We start from the raw sequence: 19,319 nt of genomic DNA on the forward strand, positions 1-19,319 counted from the left end.
AAACAACAACTAGAACATTTACACCGATAGTTTTAAGAATACATAAGTAAGTAGTAACATATTTTCTTTGGGAATGTCTCACTCAAAGAGTCAATATTGGAATTTCTTTTAAATTATTGTCAATATTTACAATCCTTTGTTAGCGATGAACGCGTCGTCCGTCAACGTGACCTTGGTTCTGGAGTACCGAGACTCCTTCACTAAGGCTGTGATCAAGAACGTGATCGTGGTGCTTCTCGGCATCTCCATCAACTACATCAATGCTGCCCTCATCCACACCTTTCATAACCACCAGGTATGATGCTCCTTTAGTTATGTGGAAACAAAAAAGAAGTATGCTGGAGATTAAAATTTTAATTAGTGAGTCGGAGTGACATTGAAATAACAGGTTCAGCCTTCTACATTTGTATATAACTATCTATTTATTACTGCATTTGTATAAAACTATCTATTTATTACTACATTTGTATATAACTATCTATTTAATGGACAAACTGGAGGTCCGGGTTCATAACTATTACAGTGATCACCTTCACTTATTGATATATATAAAAGTTTAACTGGGAGAACCATTTCTACCATTTCTTTTTTTATGGAACTATGAAAACATTCAGTCAATATTCAAACGAGTGGGGCTTCTTCCCAAACAAACCATCTGTGATGAGTTCAGACAGCGGCACAATGAAAAAGAACAGGTAAACAGTCTTTGGCCTTCTGAATAGAGTACAGTCTAGAAATAGAATAACTACATTTGTAATATAAATAAATATGCGGTTGCTTTCCAGATTTATTTGATGTTAACAATAAACACTTTTAAGACACAGGAACTGTGTCATACTTCCTGACTTCTTTTGTCTTTCAGTAGTTCTGGTTCTGTCCGAGTGGGCAGAGCGTCTCTGAGCGAGACACTGAACCTCACGGAGGAAGGTTTAATACAGAGGTGACATGTCATGTATATGAACCCGTATGTATGGGATGATTCAAATAATTACTGTTGAACAGGACTCCTTGTTGTTAACACGCTGGTATCGAATCGGTACCGAGAAGGAAAAACAGTACCAGAACATCTCTAATGGAGCTCTTTGTTCCAATAGACAGCACTGAAAGGTATAACACACCTCATGAGTGTTTGTTGTTAACATTAAACAAACGCAGAAAGTGACACCCTGTTTATTTATATTGTTAAAATTCTATACTCTATTCATATCGCCACTTGTAGGCAATAACTGTTTACTGTGATGAAGCTGCTACGTGAGCAGGTTGCAGAATAACATATATTTTTAATTATGCCCATTGTCTCCAGACGAGTTTGATTTGGGCCCGTTTTCAATAATTACCACTTATTTTAGGTGATGTTTACCATTTTGATTAGCAAAAGCGACTGAAAATGATTATTACAACAATATAATGTACAATAGTTTGACAATAGCAAAAGCATAAATGCTCATTCATCAGAACTAAAATAAACCTTTCAGTATTTAAAGTAAATTTGCAACCCTTGATCTGTGTTATGGTTGGAGTTGACTGATAAACAGATCATCATAAACTTATTGGTAACAGCTGAAATATTACATAGTCTGTAACTTAAATATGACCCACTCACTACTTATCTTGGTCATAACTCTTTAAACCAGGTGTCTTCAACGTTTTTCAGGCCAAGGACCCCCAAACTGATAGGGAGATGGAGCAGGGACCCCCTACTATATATATTGTATAAAATTGTGTTTTATATTAAAGTGGGCCTAGTGCCATGTATAAACATACCTTGTTATAGTGCATTCAATACTAAGCTATTCAAATAATACACAGGTTCATATATTCATGTTTTTATTTTAAAGGTACAGTGAGTAGGGTGGCCGTGCCACTGCCATTCATGAACACACCTTGTATGATAATCATGCATACAAGCTATTCAAATTGACGTTTTTATTTTAAACATTAATGTGGAAACGAAAATGAGTGATGGCCTATTAGTGCCACTGCTATGCATAAACATACCTGTTATCTTGCATACAATACTGAACTATTAAAATAATGGACAAATTCAAGTTTGGGATTTTTTTTTTTTTTTTTTAAGTAAATGGAAATAAATCGATTTTAAACAATGAGAATATGTTTTTGTTAATCAAGTAGAAAAAAAGTGTCTACAAGTTTATATTGCCTCTCAATACTTATTACATATTGTCCAACCATAAGCAATGCTGAAATGTTAATGTTAAGTGTTGTTATTCATCGTTCTTCGTTTAATGCTGTTCTGCAGGAGAAGAAATCTTTACTTCCATCCTGTGTTCTCTTTTTCCACCCTCCAGATCTTCTACACGAATCCTCGCTACATCCTTATTATTCACCTGGTGATCAACGACATGATCCAAGTCACGCTGACTGTCATCCTGTTCGTCATCAGCTACACCATCTACAAAATACACGTCTCCGTCTGCAGCATCTTCATCCTGATTGCTCTTTTCACCACCGAAAACACCCCTCTGAACCTGGCTTGCATGGCGGTGGAGTGCTACATCGCCGTCTGCGTCCCCCTTCGCCACGCGCAGATCTGTACCGTCAGGAGAACGTTAATGCTGATCGGTTTATTGTGGGCGACAAGCCTGTTGTCTATTCTTCCTGATCTGTTCATCACTTTGGCCACAGAGCCGCTGGACTTCTTTCATTCCAGAGTCTTCTGTCTCAGAGAAACCGTCTTCTCAAATCCCCACATCATCAAGAAGAGAGATATTACCTATATTGTGTATCTGGTTATAGATTGGTTTGTTATCTTTTACACTTACTTCAACATCCTGTTCACTGCAAAAAAAGCTAGCTCAGATGCTAAAAAGGCCAGAAACACAATCCTCCTCCATGGGTTCCATCTGTTGCTTTGTATGGCATCATATGCAACACCCCAGTTAAAGCAGCCTCTGCTGCTTTGGTTCCCTAAGAATTATTCAGACTCCCTGTTCACCTGTTATATTATTGCACAGATCCTGCCACGATGCATTAGTCCAATCATCTATGGCTTAAGAGACAAGACTTTCAGGAAGTACTTAAAAAGACATCTATTGTGTAAAATGAGCACACAGTAGGATGCAGCTCACGGATTATAATACGAAGGGCTTTCAAAAAGGTTCCATTTTAGTTTACTTCATGAAATTATAGAAAAACAGTTGAGTATCAAACCGTTTCTTATTCACCCCTGGATTCTACAATAAATTCTGACTACAATGGATCCAGCAGATTACGACTTCATGAGGCGAGCAGTCTCCACCCCGGGGACAGTGTTCAGCAGAGTAGCAGAGTTCTGGATATACTGTCAGTTCTGTGAGCTTTTGGGGTTTCATCATTGAAGGCAGGCAGGTGAAAATGGCTCCTGAGAAAATTATGGTAGTGGCAGAACGGCCGAGACCCTTCAATGTCAAACAGCACCAGCTGGTTCCTGGGTTACGGCAATTTGTACCGACGTTGATTCTTGATTATAGTCATGTGGCGGCTCCATTGATGCCTTCTACTTGACTGTATGAGGGGCATCACCTTAACTCCCATCAAGACTGCTGGGCGTCATGTTTTGGCTGCTTCAGGTTGACACAGACTTACCGCCATGGTTACCGCCATGTTTAACTTGATGCTCTCTCTCGCCAGCACGTCTCCGAAGTGGCCCCCTGCCAGTCCTAACACCATCCTACCTACCTGTTGTATTTTTGCCGTTGTTACCTGGGTGATTTAATCTTTGGTTAAGGAAGCGCAACAGGCTCAGCCAGACCCAGGTACTGGCCCCCCTAACTGTCCTTTTATTCCAGCCTCTTCCTGTTCTTCCAGGTCCTCCTGTGGGCACAGGTTTTCCAGTTCACTTATCATCCTGGGATCAGATGCACCATGTCGCTCCAGAAACAACATTCCTGGGGACAACTGAGCCTTTGTGTAAAAGCTACACAAAGACCTCCAGCCGGTTTGCTTCACGTCTTAATGTCAGCTGATCAACAAGAACACATCACAGAGCAGAAATCAAACATTGTAGAAAATCTAATGCGCTTTACTTTGAATGTGATCTGTTAAAGTCATCACAACATGCGGATGATGTCATAATATATATTAGTGCTGGGCAACGATTACAATTGTAATCTTGATTAGTCTCATTGTTATGCGCAAAGTTCAATAATGAATTCAAAAGTAGTGTATTGCTCACTTTTATTTTAAAAGTACTGCTATATGAACAAAAGTACAATAACATTTGGTTTGAAACACTTTAAACAGATCAGGTTATTTTTAACAGCAGTATTCATGAACACATAAACACATGAACACACGATAATAAATATTATTATTACCACTATTATTAGTGGTAATAATAATAATAATAATAATAATAATATTTTTGGATTACAGCAGTTGCCACCTTTTTTTTTGTTGCAACCAGTGAACAGGAAGTGACCATATCTGGACTTAGGAGGAGTGACGTAGAGACGCCGTATACGTCTTTGGTAGAGACCTGTCAATCACGGTGTAACCCCGCCCCTAAAGCATCCCCTGCTTTATGGTCTGTTTGACTCTGAATGGACCATAACTTAGTAAATGAACATCATGCTGTATTGAAGAAGACTTGAAACTAGAGATTGGTTGGTTCAGAATATGTGAATATGACCCCGTGGGTTGGTTGGTAGTCTACAGGTGTGTTTCTGTCTGCTGGATGAATCACTGAGAAGAAACAGGTCGGGTTGGTCCTGAAGTTTCTTTTTTCTTACTGGTGGACAGAAAAACTTTCAGCTCACATCAACTCTCGCTTCAGATGTTTTGGAGGTTAAAGTATTGAAATTGAATATCTATGATTAATATAGATAGAAATATTGTCGATGAGTAAAAACTAAAACTGTAATTTTCACACACTCTGCCACTCATCATAATAGGAAGTGATGCTCTGATCATAATATTGTTTGTAACAGTAAACAACAACTAGAACATTTACACCGATAGTTTTAAGAATACATAAGTAAGTAGTAACACATTTTCTTTGGGAATGTCTCACTCAAAGGGTCAATATTGGAATTTCTTTTAAATTATTGTCAATATTTACAATCCTTTGTTAGCGATGAACGCGTCGTCCGTCAACGTGACCTTGGTTCTGGAGTACCGAGACTCCTTCACTAAGGCTGTGATCAAGAACGTGATCGTGGTGCTTCTCGGCATCTCCATCAACTACATCAATGCTGCCCTCATCCACACCTTTCATAACCACCAGGTATGATGCTCCTTTAGTTATGTGGAAACAAAAAAGAAGTATGCTGGAGATTAAAATTTTAATTAGTGAGTCGGAGTGACATTGAAATAACAGGTTCAGCCTTCTACATTTGTATATAACTATCTATTTATTACTGCATTTGTATATAACTATCTATTTATTACTACATTTGTATATAACTATCTATTTAATGGACAAACTGGAGGTCCTGGTTCATAACTATTACAGTGATCACCTTCACTTATTGATATATGAAAAAAGTTTAACTGGGAGAACCACTTCTACCATTTCTTTTTTTATGGAACTATGAAAACATTCAGTCAATATTCAAACGAGTGGGGCTTCTTCCCAAACAAACCATCTGTGATGAGTTCAGACAGCGGCACAATGAAAAAGAACAGGTGGCTGCACAGTAAACAGTCTTTGGCCTTCTGAACAGAGTACAATCTAGAAATAGAATAACTACATTTGTAATATAAATAAATATGCGGTTGCTTTCCAGATTTATTTGATGTTAACAATAAACACTTTTAAGACACAGGAACTGTGTCATACTTCCTGACTTCTTTTGTCTTTCAGTAGTTCTGGTTCTGTCCGAGTGGGCAGAGCGTCTCTGAGCGAGACACTGAACCTCACGGAGGAAGGTTTAATACAGAGGTGACATGTCATGTATATGAACCCGTATGTATGGGATGATTCAAATAATTACTGTTGAACAGGACTCCTTGTTGTTAACACGCTGGTATCGAATCGGTACCGAGAAGGAAAAACAGTACCAGAACATCTCTAATGGAGCTCTTTGTTCCAATAGACAGCACTGAAAGGTATAACACACCTCATGAGTGTTTGTTGTTAACATTAAACAAACGCAGAAAGTGACACCCTGTTTATTTATATTGTTAAAATTCTATACTCTATTCATATCGCCACTTGTAGGCAATAACTGTTTACTGTGATGAAGCTGCTACGTGAGCAGGTTGCAGAATAATATATATTTTTAATTATGGCCATTGTCTCCAGACAAGTTTGATTTTGGCACGTTTTCAATAATTACCACTTATTTTAGGTGATGTTTACCATTTTTATTAGCAAAAGCGACTGAAAATGATTATTACAACAATATAATGTACAATAGTTTGACAATAGCAAAAGCATAAATGCTCATTCATCAGAACTAAAATAAACCTTTCAGTATTTAAAGTAAATTTGCAACCCTTGATCTGTGTTATGGTTGGAGTTGACTGATAAACAGATCATCATAAACTTATTGGTAACAGCTGAAATATTACATAGTCTGTAACTTTAATATGACCCACTCACTACTTACCTTGGTCATAACTCTTTAAACCAGGTGTCTTCAACGTTTTTCAGGCCAAGGACCCCCAAACTGATAGGGAGATGGAGCAGGGACCCCCTACTATATATATTGTATAAAATTGTGTTTTATATTAAAGTGGGCCTAGTGCCATGTATAAACATACCTTGTTATAGTGCATTCAATACTAAGCTATTCAAATAATACACAGGTTCATATATTCATGTTTTTATTTTAAAGGTACAGTGAGTAGGGTGGCCGTGCCACTGCCATTCATGAACACACCTTGTATGATAATCATGCATACAAGCTATTCAAATTGACGTTTTTTATTTTAAACATTAATGTGGAAACAAAAATGAGTGATGGCCTATTAGTGCCACTGCTATGCATAAACATACCTGTTATCTTGCATACAGTACTGAACTATTAAAATAATGGACAAATTCAAGTTTGGGGAATTTTTTTTTTTTTTTTTTTTAAGTAAATGGAAATAAATCGATTTTAAACAATGAGAATATGTTTTTGTTAATCAAGTAGAAAAAAAGTGTCTACAAGTTTATATTGCCTCTCAATACTTATTACATATTGTCCAACCATAAGCAATGCTGAAATGTTAATGTTAAGTGTTGTTATTCATCGTTCTTCGTTTAATGCTGTTCTGCAGGAGAAGAAATCTTTACTTCCATCCTGTGTTCTCTTTTTCCACCCTCCAGATCTTCTACACGAATCCTCGCTACATCCTTATTATTCACCTGGTGATCAACGACATGATCCAAGTCACGCTGACTGTCATCCTGTTCGTCATCAGCTACACCATCTACAAAATACACGTCTCCGTCTGCAGCATCTTCATCCTGATTGCTCTTTTCACCACCGAAAACACCCCTCTGAACCTGGCTTGCATGGCGGTGGAGTGCTACATCGCCGTCTGCGTCCCCCTTCGCCACGCGCAGATCTGTACCGTCAGGAGAACGTTAATGCTGATCGGTTTATTGTGGGCGACAAGCCTGTTGTCTGTTCTTCCTGATCTGTTCATCACTTTGGCCACAGAGCCGCTGGACTTCTTTCATTCCAGAGTCTTCTGTCTCAGAGCAACCGTCTTCTCAAATCCCCACATCATCAAGAAGAAAGATATTACCTATATTGTGTATCTGGTTATAGATTGGTTTGTTGTCTTTTACACTTACTTCAACATCCTGTTCACTGCAAAAAAAGCTAGCTCAGATGCTAAAAAGGCCAGAAACACAATCCTCCTCCATGGGTTCCATCTGTTGCTTTGTATGGCATCATATGCAACACCCCAGTTAAAGCAGCCTCTGCTGCTTTGGTTCCCTAACAATTATTCAGACGCCCTGTTCACCTGTTATATTATTGCACAGATCCTGCCACGATGCATTAGTCCAATCATCTATGGCTTAAGAGACAAGACTTTCAGGAAGTACTTAAAAAGAGATCTATTGTGTAAAATGAGCACACAGTAGGATACAGCTCACGGATTATAATACGGAGGGCTTTCAAAAACGTTCCATTTTAGTTTACTTCATGAAATTATAGAAAAACAGTTGAGTATTAAATCGAGTGTTCACAGGAAGCTCTGTGAGTCTTACCTTTTGCTATCATCTTCAGTCTGCAGCCCTTCATTGTGAAACTGCCCAGAACTCCTCTTCTTTAATTACTCACTTGCGTTAGGAGGAATATGCCCACAATTCCTTGACCAGTGCAGCTACAGGTATGAAACCTTTTGAATGCCCCTTGGGTAAATGATCTCCTCTGTCTACAGCTCAGGAAGACAAAATTGCAAAAGTGTCAGGGGAGTGTCAAATGTGCTGTAAGCTTGATTATCCTTCTGCGTTGCTCGGAACAATTGTTTCATTTAAACCCTCCAGTTCAATCAAAATTGATGAATGTAAAGAGATCACAAAAGAGAAAGAAGCAACGTGAGGTTAAAAGTGGTTTAACTGGAGTCACGTGATGCAGGGATTAAGATGTATGCCTGAATCTCTCACTTGTAGCGACTGTCAACGGAAAGATGATGAAACGGAAATGCAATAAATACAACAATGATGATGATGACAAATGACTAATAAACTTCTTTCAGGAACTGCTCTCACGACCCATAGGGCACTAAGTGGTTGGACTCAATTTACCATGTCTGGATAGAATCAAAATAGATAAACTCACAGCAGCTTTGTGGTCAGTCTTGACACTCAGACCAATTTATGAACTGTAAGACCTTTGTAAAGGCTGAGCCTACCAGGTTTAATGAGCCCAGCTTTCCTGTTTCATGAGCGTCTACATTCCTGAGAAGCAGATAGGACATAGAGACACATCCAATTGTAAATAACGACTTTAGGAAACTGAGGAATCTTGATGCAAAATAGCATGTACCTGAATTGACATGTTAGTCCTGGTCTCAGTTGGTCATTGTATTTTGCATATATATTCTTGAAAGTACCTCAGCGCAACAAATTCACTTTATTTGTGAACCATTCACAAATTGACTCTTTTAACTGTTTTCTTTGCATTTGCATAATCTCATTCTGTAGTCATACAAAACTCGTCTTACATTACTGACTCACTATAGTGTGTCGTTATATATTAATTGTGGAAGTTTTAAGTTTATAGTCAGGTTTATAGTTAGGGCTGGCTCAGGTTTATAGTTAGGGCTGGCTCAGGTTTATAGTTAGGGCTGGCTCAGGTTTATAGTTAGGGCTGGCTCAGGTTTATTGTTAGGGCTGGCTCAGGTTTATAGTTAGGGCTGGCTCAGGTTTATTGTTAGGGCTGGCTCAGGTTTATTGTTAGGGCTGGCTCAGGTTTATAGTTACAGTTGTACGAAAGATTTAATGCAAACCAGTCACGTTGACAAGACACGCTCACAGACCGACTACCAAGCAGCTCCAACACACAACCTAAGAAGAAGAAAGAGAATGTCATGGTGTGAAAGTATGAAAAGAGCAATCCAGAAAAGACGGAAAAGACTGATGGACATATCCTTCCTAATCGCCTCCAGACAATAAGGAAAGTTGCATTGCCTTTAAACGTATACTGACAGATACCGATTGGTTGACTGTACTGTCGCATATACAACAGGCCCTGCATCGGTGCATTCTTCAGCAGACTGAGTCGGGGAACGAGCAAGGTGCACTTGTCACTGGCCCTCTATGTTCTATGTTCTATGTCATTATGTTCAATGCTCTATGTTATACTTAGTTTGACTACTTTTAGTATTCAGGTGTGACATGATTGAATTGAATTGATTTGTTTCAACATCCTATTACAATCTACAATTTCTTCCTATTATTTGACACTTTTTATTTTGTGTGGCATTACTTCCAGAATCACACTAAAAGACCGCAATCGTAGGAAGAGGAGAAGAATGAAACTAACGGTATAGTGACAGTGAATTGTTTTCCAAACGTCACACACGCAAACAGTGTGGGTGTGTTTCAGGTCAGAAGTGTGCACACAAACTCAATGAACCTGCTGTATAAATAATAATTTCTCTTGCTAAAGCAGAATCTGATTCAACTCCAGATCGGAATCCACTATCTGAGGTCAGTGCTTTTTTGTTTGCTTCACTTGACGTCTTGTAATTTCAATTAAAATGAAAAAACAAATTGGAATATATATATATATATATATATATAGATGCAAAGTTTTAAAAATATTGTTTTTTATTTGCAGTTGGTAAACATCATATATTGTATGTATTTGTATTTTATATGTAGTTGTTTAACATCATATATTTTATGTCTTTAGGTTTTTATATGTAGTTGTTTAACATCATATATTTTATGTCTTTGTTTTTTATATGTAGTTGTTTAACATCATATATTTCATGTCTTTAGGTTTTTTATATGTAGTTGTTTAACATCATATATTTTATGTCTTTAGGTTTTTTATATGTAGTTGTTTAACATCATATATTTTATGTCTTTTTTATATGTAGTTGTTTAACATCTTTTATGTCTTTGTTTTTTATATGTAGTTGTTTAACATCATATATTTCATGTCTTTAGGTTTTTTATATGTAGTTGTTTAACATCATATATTTTATGTCTTTAGGTTTTTTATATGTAGTTGTTTAACATCATATATTTTATGTCTTTTTTATATGTAGTTGTTTAACATCTTTTATGTCTTTGTTTTTTATATGTAGTTGTTTAACATCATATATTTTATGTCTTTGTTTTTTATATGTAGTTATTTAACATCATATATTTTATGTCTTTAGGTTTTTTATATGTAGTTGTTTAACATCATATATTTTATGTCTTTGTTTTTTATATGTAGTTGTTTAACATCATATATTTTATGTCTTAAGGTTTTTTAGTTTGCAGTTGTTTAACATCATATATTTTATGCCTTTGTTTTTTTATATCTAGTTCTTTAACATCATATATTTTATGCATTTGTGTTTTTATATGTAGTTGTTTAATATAAAATATTTTATGTTTTTATGCTTTTTAGTTTGCAGTTGTTTAACATCATATATTTTATGTCTTAGTTTTTTTATATCTAGTTGTTTAACATCATATATTTTATGTCTTTTATTGAACCTGCTGTATAAATAATAATTTCTCTTGCTAAAGCAGAATCTGATTCAACTCCAGATCGGAATCCACTATCTGAGGTCAGTGCTTTTTTGTTTGCTTCACTTGACGTCTTGTAATTTCAATTAAAATGAAAAAACAAATTGGAATATATATATATATATATATATATATATATATATATAGATGCAAAGTTTTAAAAATATTGTTTTTTATTTGCAGTTGGTAAACATCATATATTGTATGTATTTGTATTTTATATGTAGTTGTTTAACATCATATATTTTATGTCTTTGTTTTTTATATGTAGTTGTTTAACATCATATATTTCATGTCTTTAGGTTTTTTATATGTAGTTGTTTAACATCATATATTTTATGTCTTTAGGTTTTTTATATGTAGTTGTTTAACATCATATATTTTATGTCTTTTTTATATGTAGTTGTTTAACATCATATATTTTATGTCTTTTTTATATGTAGTTGTTTAACATCTTTTATGTCTTTGTTTTTTATATGTAGTTGTTTAACATCATATATTTCATGTCTTTAGGTTTTTTATATGTAGTTGTTTAACATCATATATTTTATGTCTTTAGGTTTTTTATATGTAGTTGTTTAACATCATATATTTTATGTCTTTTTTATATGTAGTTGTTTAACATCTTTTATGTCTTTGTTTTTTATATGTAGTTATTTAACATCATATATTTTATGTCTTTAGGTTTTTTATATGTAGTTGTTTAACATCATATATTTTATGTCTTTGTTTTTTATATGTAGTTGTTTAACATCATATATTTTATGTCTTAAGGTTTTTTAGTTTGCAGTTGTTTAACATCATATATTTTATGTCTTTGTTTTTTTATATCTAGTTCTTTAACATCATATATTTTATGCATTTGTATTTTTATATGTAGTTGTTTAATATCAAATATTTTATGTTTTTATGCTTTTTAGTTTGCAGTTGTTTAACATCATATATTTTATGTCTTAGTTTTTTTATATCTAGTTGTTTAACATCATATATTTTGTGTCTTAAGATTGAACAAGTTTCTCGGATGCAGACATGAATTTCACAGCAGGGGAGAGCAATGTGACCGGAGCGTTGAGTTACAGGGACACGTTTGTTATGGCTGTTGGCAAGAATGTGATCGTCATTGTTTTCGGCATCACCATCAACTACATCAATGCTACAATGGTCCACACGTTCAACAAGCATCATGTGAGTAAAACTGAATTGACACAACAGAAAAAAGTAATTAGTTAAGCAGGTAAAGAAAGGAATATCAGTGTGAAGCAGTGATTGTCAACCACTGTGCCGCAGCACACCAGTGTGCCATGAGAGATTAGGTATGCCGTGGGAAAATGTCCAATTTCACTTAATCGGTCCAAAAAAATATTATTGAATTGCTGCTAGTGTGTAACGGATCACGGATCGATCGACCTCTCACGGTTCGGCACACATGTAATTAGGCGACTACTACGAAATCCCCTCACGCACCCGCTTCAGTATGAAGATCGTTCCAGGACTCTATCAAAAGGAAAAGACTGTGACAACTCGTCACGGCGGAGTGGAGATTGAAAGTCCGGTGCTGCAGACATGCCCCCTCTATGGCGCTACCCATAATTCTAACCCAGATGATATGCCTTGTATGAGTGGTGCTCAAAAGAATGAAAACACGTTGAGCTTGAGGCAATATGTGAACATTGTGTTATAAAATTATTGATTTAAACATAGATAATTCTGTCACTATCACAGCGATTCAACATAAATGTGAATGACACATATCGAGTGGTACAAAACAAACACTGATGATAGAACAGATGCTGAAGTTCTTACTGTTAGAAGTTTTGGGGAAGGTGTACGGTCGAGATCTGTAATTTACTGCAATCTAAACCCCGGTTCTGCTGCTCGATTCAGATCTTCAAGACGAACCCTCGCTTCATCCTTTTCATCCACCTGGTGGTGAACGACATGATCCAGCTGACAACCAGCATTTCCCTCTTCGTCTTCACCTACACCTTCCACACCATTTATGTATACTTCTGTTGCCTCCTCATCTTGCCAGCCATCTTCACCACTCAAAACACCCCTCTGAACTTAGCTTTTATGGCAGCAGAGTGCTACGTTGCTGTCTGCATTCCTCTCCGCTATAACTCCATATGTACGGTCAGGAGAACATATATCGTCATTGGGATAGTCTGGACACTGAGTTCGCTGTCTGTCCTGCCGGATGTCTTCATCCTTTTGGCCACTGAACCTCTGCAGTTCTTAAACTCAAGAGTGTTCTGCAGCAGGGACACTGTGTTTAGGAGCACTTACAGTCAAAAGAAGAGGAATGCGTCCCACATATTGTTTCTGGTGGTGGTTTGGCTCACTCTGTTCTACACTTACTTCAGAATTTTTTTTGTGGCCAAAGCTGCTAAAGCAGATGCTAAAAAGGCACAAAACACTATCATGCTTCACGGCTTTCAGGTGCTTTTGTGTATGATGGTTTATGTGCAACCAATGTTAACTGAAGTGCTCACATACTTTTTCCCAAGAAGTTTTGCAGCTTTAAGCTTTGCTTTGTTTATCATAAACCAAATCCTCCCTCGCTTCGTTAATCCTATTGTCTACGGGTTGCGAGACAAGACTTTCAGGAAGTACCTCAAAAGGTATCTGTGTACAGTAAACTGCCATCCAAAGGTGGCACATCTCAGAAAATAATGTTTCTCCTCATGTAGTTGGTACATGGTACCCCCCCCCCCCCCCCTCCCGTTAAAGTATTTTTTTAGGCAAATTTTGTGATATTGGGATATACACATACAATTAAATAGAATTTCCGTTCACGGACGAGTTAACCACCATTGCTGCTTTTGCCGGTTTGGAATATCTTCAGAAAAGCAAACAACCTTGTGATTGCATCATTCAAAAGCATTTAAAAAAAACTGTATTTACTGTAGCTAGCAAGCTGCATGTCGGCTGAATAAATCTGGTTAATTAGGAACCCAAAATAAATATATTTTGCTGTGATTTAATTGCAATAAACTGATCAAAAGGATATCTTAGAAACTACACAATGATGTTTGAATTAATTGCTCTGTCAGGACTGTCCACAAGACGACACACAAACCACTTTTAAAATGCTTGTTTTCTGAATGGAGTTCGGCTCCATCAGGACTGGACTATGCTAACAGTGTAGCTGCTCCATCAATATTCTATCTAAATTAGGCATGAATATGGCAGTGATGTTATTGTTTGTTTGTTTGTAGCCAAAAAATGTGATTGTTCTGGCACTTGGTCTGACCATCAACTATATCAATGGGACCCTGTGATTCACACCTTCAGAAAGCACCAGGGCAAAACCCTTTAGCATTATTTTAGTACTCTTATTATAATCATTCTTATCATAACCTTGCATATGTTATAATAAACAATATTCATACTTCACAAGGGGTGGGACAAAATATGAATACATACTTTCTCTTGTGAAACTGTAGCGCCCCGTTGCCACAGAGATCAGGTTCAGAAGCTGTTAAGGCATGAATACGCATGAAGCAGCGTTGTAATGAAAATACAAATCTTTATTAGTGTAACAATATAAATCTCTGGTTTAAATTGTAACAGCTTGTTTGGCGTACAGGGGGAGCTCACAGACTACGTGCCAGGATAGGCAAAACAAACAATTAAATCAAAGCAAAAGAAAAGAAATAAAACTCCAAGGCAGTGTCTCACTTACGGCTGTCCAGCAATACAGCAACCCCTATTCGGCAGTGGATGTGGTGACCTCTCACCTGCACTTACTCCCTCCTCACCTACCGGGCGGGAAAGAACCTTAGTCCTCTTTGGACGGGAGGGGGGAGACAGCTCCTCCAAGCCAACTTCCCCCTTTCCCTCCACAACGCTCCCTTGCCCTTCTAGCCTGAGCGTAGGCACAGCCCAACCTCCTCTGATGTTCCTCAACCCACTCATGCACATTACCCTCAAAATCCTCTCTATCCTGTCCCAGCCAGACATCCAGCAAAACCACTGGAGCTCTCCTGAACATGAAAAAATACGGTGAGTAGCCAGTACTTTGATGTTCAGTGGTGTTATAAGCATACACCAGCTCCAGAAGGTACTCAACCCACCTCCTTTTCTGCTCCAGGCGCATGGTCCGCAACAGATCATGCAGCGTCCCATTGAAATGCTCACACTGTCCGTTCCCCTGGGCATGATATGGGGTTGTTCGACTTTTCTTCATCTCAAACAACCCACAGAGACACTGGACAACTTCAGCCTCAAAGCATTTCCCCTGGTCAGAGTGCAACCTTAAAGGGACCCCATAGGGCTGAATCCAATATTTCAGGGTCTTTGCAACTGGCAACGGGCGACTGTGGGCAAGACACTTAACCCCAAAATTGCTCCTGTAGCCTACGGTGTGATAGAACCTGAACTGTAAGTCGCTTTGGATAAAAGTGTCTGCTAAATGACTGTAATGTAATGTTGGCACCACAACCGTAAACTTGGAGAACCCAGCCGGGACAACACCAAATCTCGGCACTCAAGGTGCTGCTCAATGGTAAACGAAAACACCCAAAATTTGTTCCATCAACCGCTGAAAGGTGCCTGGTACATTACAGTGCCCGAACGGCATCCGTGTAAACTCATACAAGCCAAAAAGAGTGCAGAATGTAGTCTTACAGCGATCTTTCTCAGCCACTCTCACCTGATGGTAACCACTCGCCAGATAAAGAGCGGTAAACCACCTTGCCCCACTCAAAGCATCCAAGGACTCTTCGATACATGGAAGAGGGAAAGCATCTCCGTGTGTTCTCGCATAGAGCTGCCTGTAATCCACAAAGAACCTTAGCGACCCATCCTTCTTCCTCACTATCACCAAGTGGGAGGAGTAGGGACTACTGCTTTCCCTAATAATGCCCTGCTGCAATAGCTGTGCTACATACTGACTAGGGGTATACGCCGGTACCGCTGCCTAACCGGGGCTTCATCCTGGACTGGAATCTCATGCTCTATCACGTTTCTACATGCCAAATCCATGTCTGACCTTGCAAAGACCCCAGAATGTTTACTCAGGAGCTGCCTCACTTTCTGTCCCTGTTCAACAGTCAGCCCTGGAAATTCCTATGTGCTGCCGCTCCGCAACCGGAGTAACTGCCCCGGGAGGCTCCTCTCCCCCACACCTAATGACTCCACACAATGAGCCTGACAAAGCCTGCCCAGGTGAAACTGACACCGGTACAAAACACATTGTACACATGGCTGTACAGGAGGTCAAGTTATGCAATGTTTCTGAGATATGTGCAAAATACACTAACTACAAGTTTATCCAAATAGAATAACACATGTTTATACATACATATATATACACATATATTTGTGTGTATATATTACACAGTATATATGAATATACTGTATATTTGTTTATAAATATATTTCTCATTTTTCAATTTCAAAGAGTGAAAAGTAAAGGCACTACACTGAATAAACGGTATCTGAAAACGATATATTTGTGACTAAAAGAAAACCTTTTTAAATATTTCAAGTTTAACATAAAAAGTAGGGAGTACTCAGGTTTCTTCTTAAGTAAAAGTAGTAATACTACAGTGTAAAATACTCAAGTCAAAGACATGCATTAAAAATATTGCTAAAGTAAAAAATACCAAAGTATTAGCATCAAAATATACTGAAAGTACACTAACTAAAGGTTGTCAGAAAATTAAAATACTAAAGTACAAGTATTGAAAATTGCACTAGAGTACAGTACTTTAGTAAATGTACTTTGTTACATTCCACAATTGTTAAGATAAATACATGTAACAGCCGAATACTAATACACATTACTAACAGCAACATACATTTACAGCATCACAATGAATAAGGAAAGCAAACAGTAGTATTTGAAGAACAAATTTTAAATACATTTTCACTGATTAAAACGTGTAGTTTGATTGTAAAAAAGGTGCCAGAGTGCATAAAAAAGCATGAAATTAGAGCTTGTTATTAAAAACTACATTGAAACAACAGCTTTTCTTCATATCTTTAGCTGGATGAAATCATTCAGGTTACAGCAGCAGCGTCCCTGATGCTGCTCTATAAAAAGAGATGAAACACTCACACTCATTTCATAGCTGCTGAAGGTGGAAACTAGAGCATACTATCTGAGGTAGGTATGCCTTTGATGCTCTCATACTGTGTTAGGGTAGTATTTTATGATGGTGTTGTTTAGAATATTGCAAAATGTTTTAACTATATGGAATTATTATGCTAATTTTCAAAATTTCTATATACAATTTTTTTAAATGATCATTCATTAAGGGTGTAACGGTTCACAAAATTCACGGTTCAGTACGATACAGTCATGTGTGTTGCTAGTTTGAGAACAGTGGCTCCACCGAAAACATTATATTTCCCACAGTTTAAGCTTCTGCATTTTCCAAATGCACTAGTATTATTAAACTGTATTGTTCCGTTCGTCATGCGTACCGAACCGTGAGCCTCGTACCGAACGGTTCAATACGAATATGTGTATCGTTACACCCCTGTCATTCAACATGACATTTAATTCATGATTCAATTTGAAATATGTTTGAAATGTTCATCAGAGGCTTGCAGGATCCTCAGATCAGCTCAATGAATTCATCATCTTCTGGCTTTAACGTGTCGACTCCGAGTTATCGAGACTCCTACAGCACAGTTGTAGCCAAAAATGTGATTGTTCTGATTCTTGGCTTCATCATCAACTACATCAACGGTTCCTTGATTCACACCTTCAGGAAACACCAGGTCAGAATCCTTTAGCACTGATTGTGTGTTACACTTTGTTAATATGTCATACTGTTTTATTATATCATACACTATATTATATTTCTATTATTTATATATATTTATACGAACAAATGCCGGATATCATTACTTTATCATATCATATATTAGTCTGATGGATGCAACATCATACCACACAATGTTGTTCTTTGTTGAAATATTCTTTATTTCTTGATATGTCTATATAAATACAGACACATGCAGAGTATCATTTCTTTATAATATCATGTCAAAATCTGGCTTGTAGTATTTCTCCTGAATGATTTATATTTTACTTCTGTTTGTATTTTTGTTTCATATTCCTTTTCTTATTAATTATTTACTCTTATTATTTTTGTGTACTTATTTCTTTTCTGTGCAGATAAATTAAGGCTTATCTTATATCTTATTATCAAGATCAATATTATTTTATCTTATTTATCAGTTTTCAATACATATCAAATATTGATCTTGATAACAGAAGAAACAGATGGATTAAAGTAACCAAAAGAGTTGTTTAAACTGTGATTCTTTTCTCTTTTTCCTCTCCTCCTTCAGATATTTTATGTGAATCCCCGTTACATCCTCTTTATCCACCTGGTGGTGAATGACATGATCCAGCTGACGACAACAATCAGCCTGTTTGTCTTAAGCTACATCTTCTACAGAATTAATGTTTCCTTATGTTGCCTCATTATTACATTTTCTGTCTTCACCACCCTCAACACTCCATTAAATGTTGCTTTCATGGCCGTGGAGTGTTACATCGCTATCTGTCTACCACTGCGACACGCTGAACTCTGTACCATCAAAAGAACATACATCCTGATTGGTTCGATTTGGGCCATGAGTGCAGTTTCAACGCTACCAGATGTCTTTATTTTACTGGCTACAGAGCCTGTGGAGTTATTTTATTCCACTATTTTTTGTCAAAAGGATATTTTGTTCCGTCACCCTATCCACCTAAAAAATAGGGAAGTTTCCTATGCAGTTTACCTGGTTGTTGTTTGGCTCACGCTCCTCTACACTTACATCAAGATCATCTTAGCTGCTAAAACAGCTAAAGTATCTAAATCAGCTGATGGAGAAACAAACAAAGCTAGGAACACAATCCTGCTGCATGGCTTTCAGCTACTGCTGTGTATGCTCACCTATGTAGCCCATCTGATCAGAAAGGCTCTGGTGTACAGCTTTCCTGAACATTATATACAAGGAATCTTTGCCTCGTATATCATCGTCCAGATCCTCCCCAGGTTGGTCAGTCCTATTGTGTACGGGCTACGAGACAATACATTCAGACAGCATCTAAAGAAGTATCTGCTGTGTACAATGAGACCAAGCATCAAACCATGGACCTCACCAAAAATAATGTTGCTGTACTAGACCATGTATATATATAAATATATACGTATGTAGATACACACTCACACAGGCG

The 19,319-nt window shown here is 37.2% G+C and overlaps 4 protein-coding genes across 4 annotated transcripts; all 4 read left to right on the forward strand.

Annotated features, from left to right (window-relative positions):
- The first annotated feature begins 145 nt into the window (after nt 1–145).
- Nucleotides 146–3,077, forward strand: LOC137880716 (odorant receptor 131-2-like). Its single transcript, XM_068722222.1, has 2 exons — nt 146–295; nt 2,310–3,077. Exons 1-2 carry the CDS (start codon nt 146–148, stop codon nt 3,075–3,077), a joined length of 918 nt encoding a protein of 305 aa, XP_068578323.1.
- A 1,997-nt stretch (nt 3,078–5,074) lies between these two features.
- LOC137880717 (odorant receptor 131-2-like) lies at nt 5,075–8,023 on the forward strand. The gene is made up of 2 exons (XM_068722223.1): nt 5,075–5,224; nt 7,256–8,023. The coding sequence occupies exons 1-2, from the start codon at nt 5,075–5,077 to the stop codon at nt 8,021–8,023; spliced, it is 918 nt and encodes a 305-aa protein (XP_068578324.1).
- A 4,140-nt stretch (nt 8,024–12,163) lies between these two features.
- LOC137880570 (odorant receptor 131-2-like) lies at nt 12,164–13,807 on the forward strand. Its single transcript, XM_068721984.1, has 2 exons — nt 12,164–12,319; nt 13,019–13,807. Exons 1-2 carry the CDS (start codon nt 12,164–12,166, stop codon nt 13,805–13,807), a joined length of 945 nt encoding a protein of 314 aa, XP_068578085.1.
- A 3,906-nt stretch (nt 13,808–17,713) lies between these two features.
- On the forward strand, nt 17,714–19,267 carry LOC137880571 (odorant receptor 131-2-like). The gene is made up of 2 exons (XM_068721985.1): nt 17,714–17,866; nt 18,443–19,267. The coding sequence occupies exons 1-2, from the start codon at nt 17,714–17,716 to the stop codon at nt 19,265–19,267; spliced, it is 978 nt and encodes a 325-aa protein (XP_068578086.1).
- Nucleotides 19,268–19,319: the final 52 nt, after the last annotated feature.

This window comes from Cebidichthys violaceus, unplaced genomic scaffold, assembly GCF_023349555.1.
Source record: "Cebidichthys violaceus isolate CVI_PGR_0920_01 unplaced genomic scaffold, fCebVio1.0.p SCAF_29, whole genome shotgun sequence".
NCBI classification, from domain to species: domain Eukaryota; kingdom Metazoa; phylum Chordata; class Actinopteri; order Perciformes; family Stichaeidae; genus Cebidichthys; species Cebidichthys violaceus.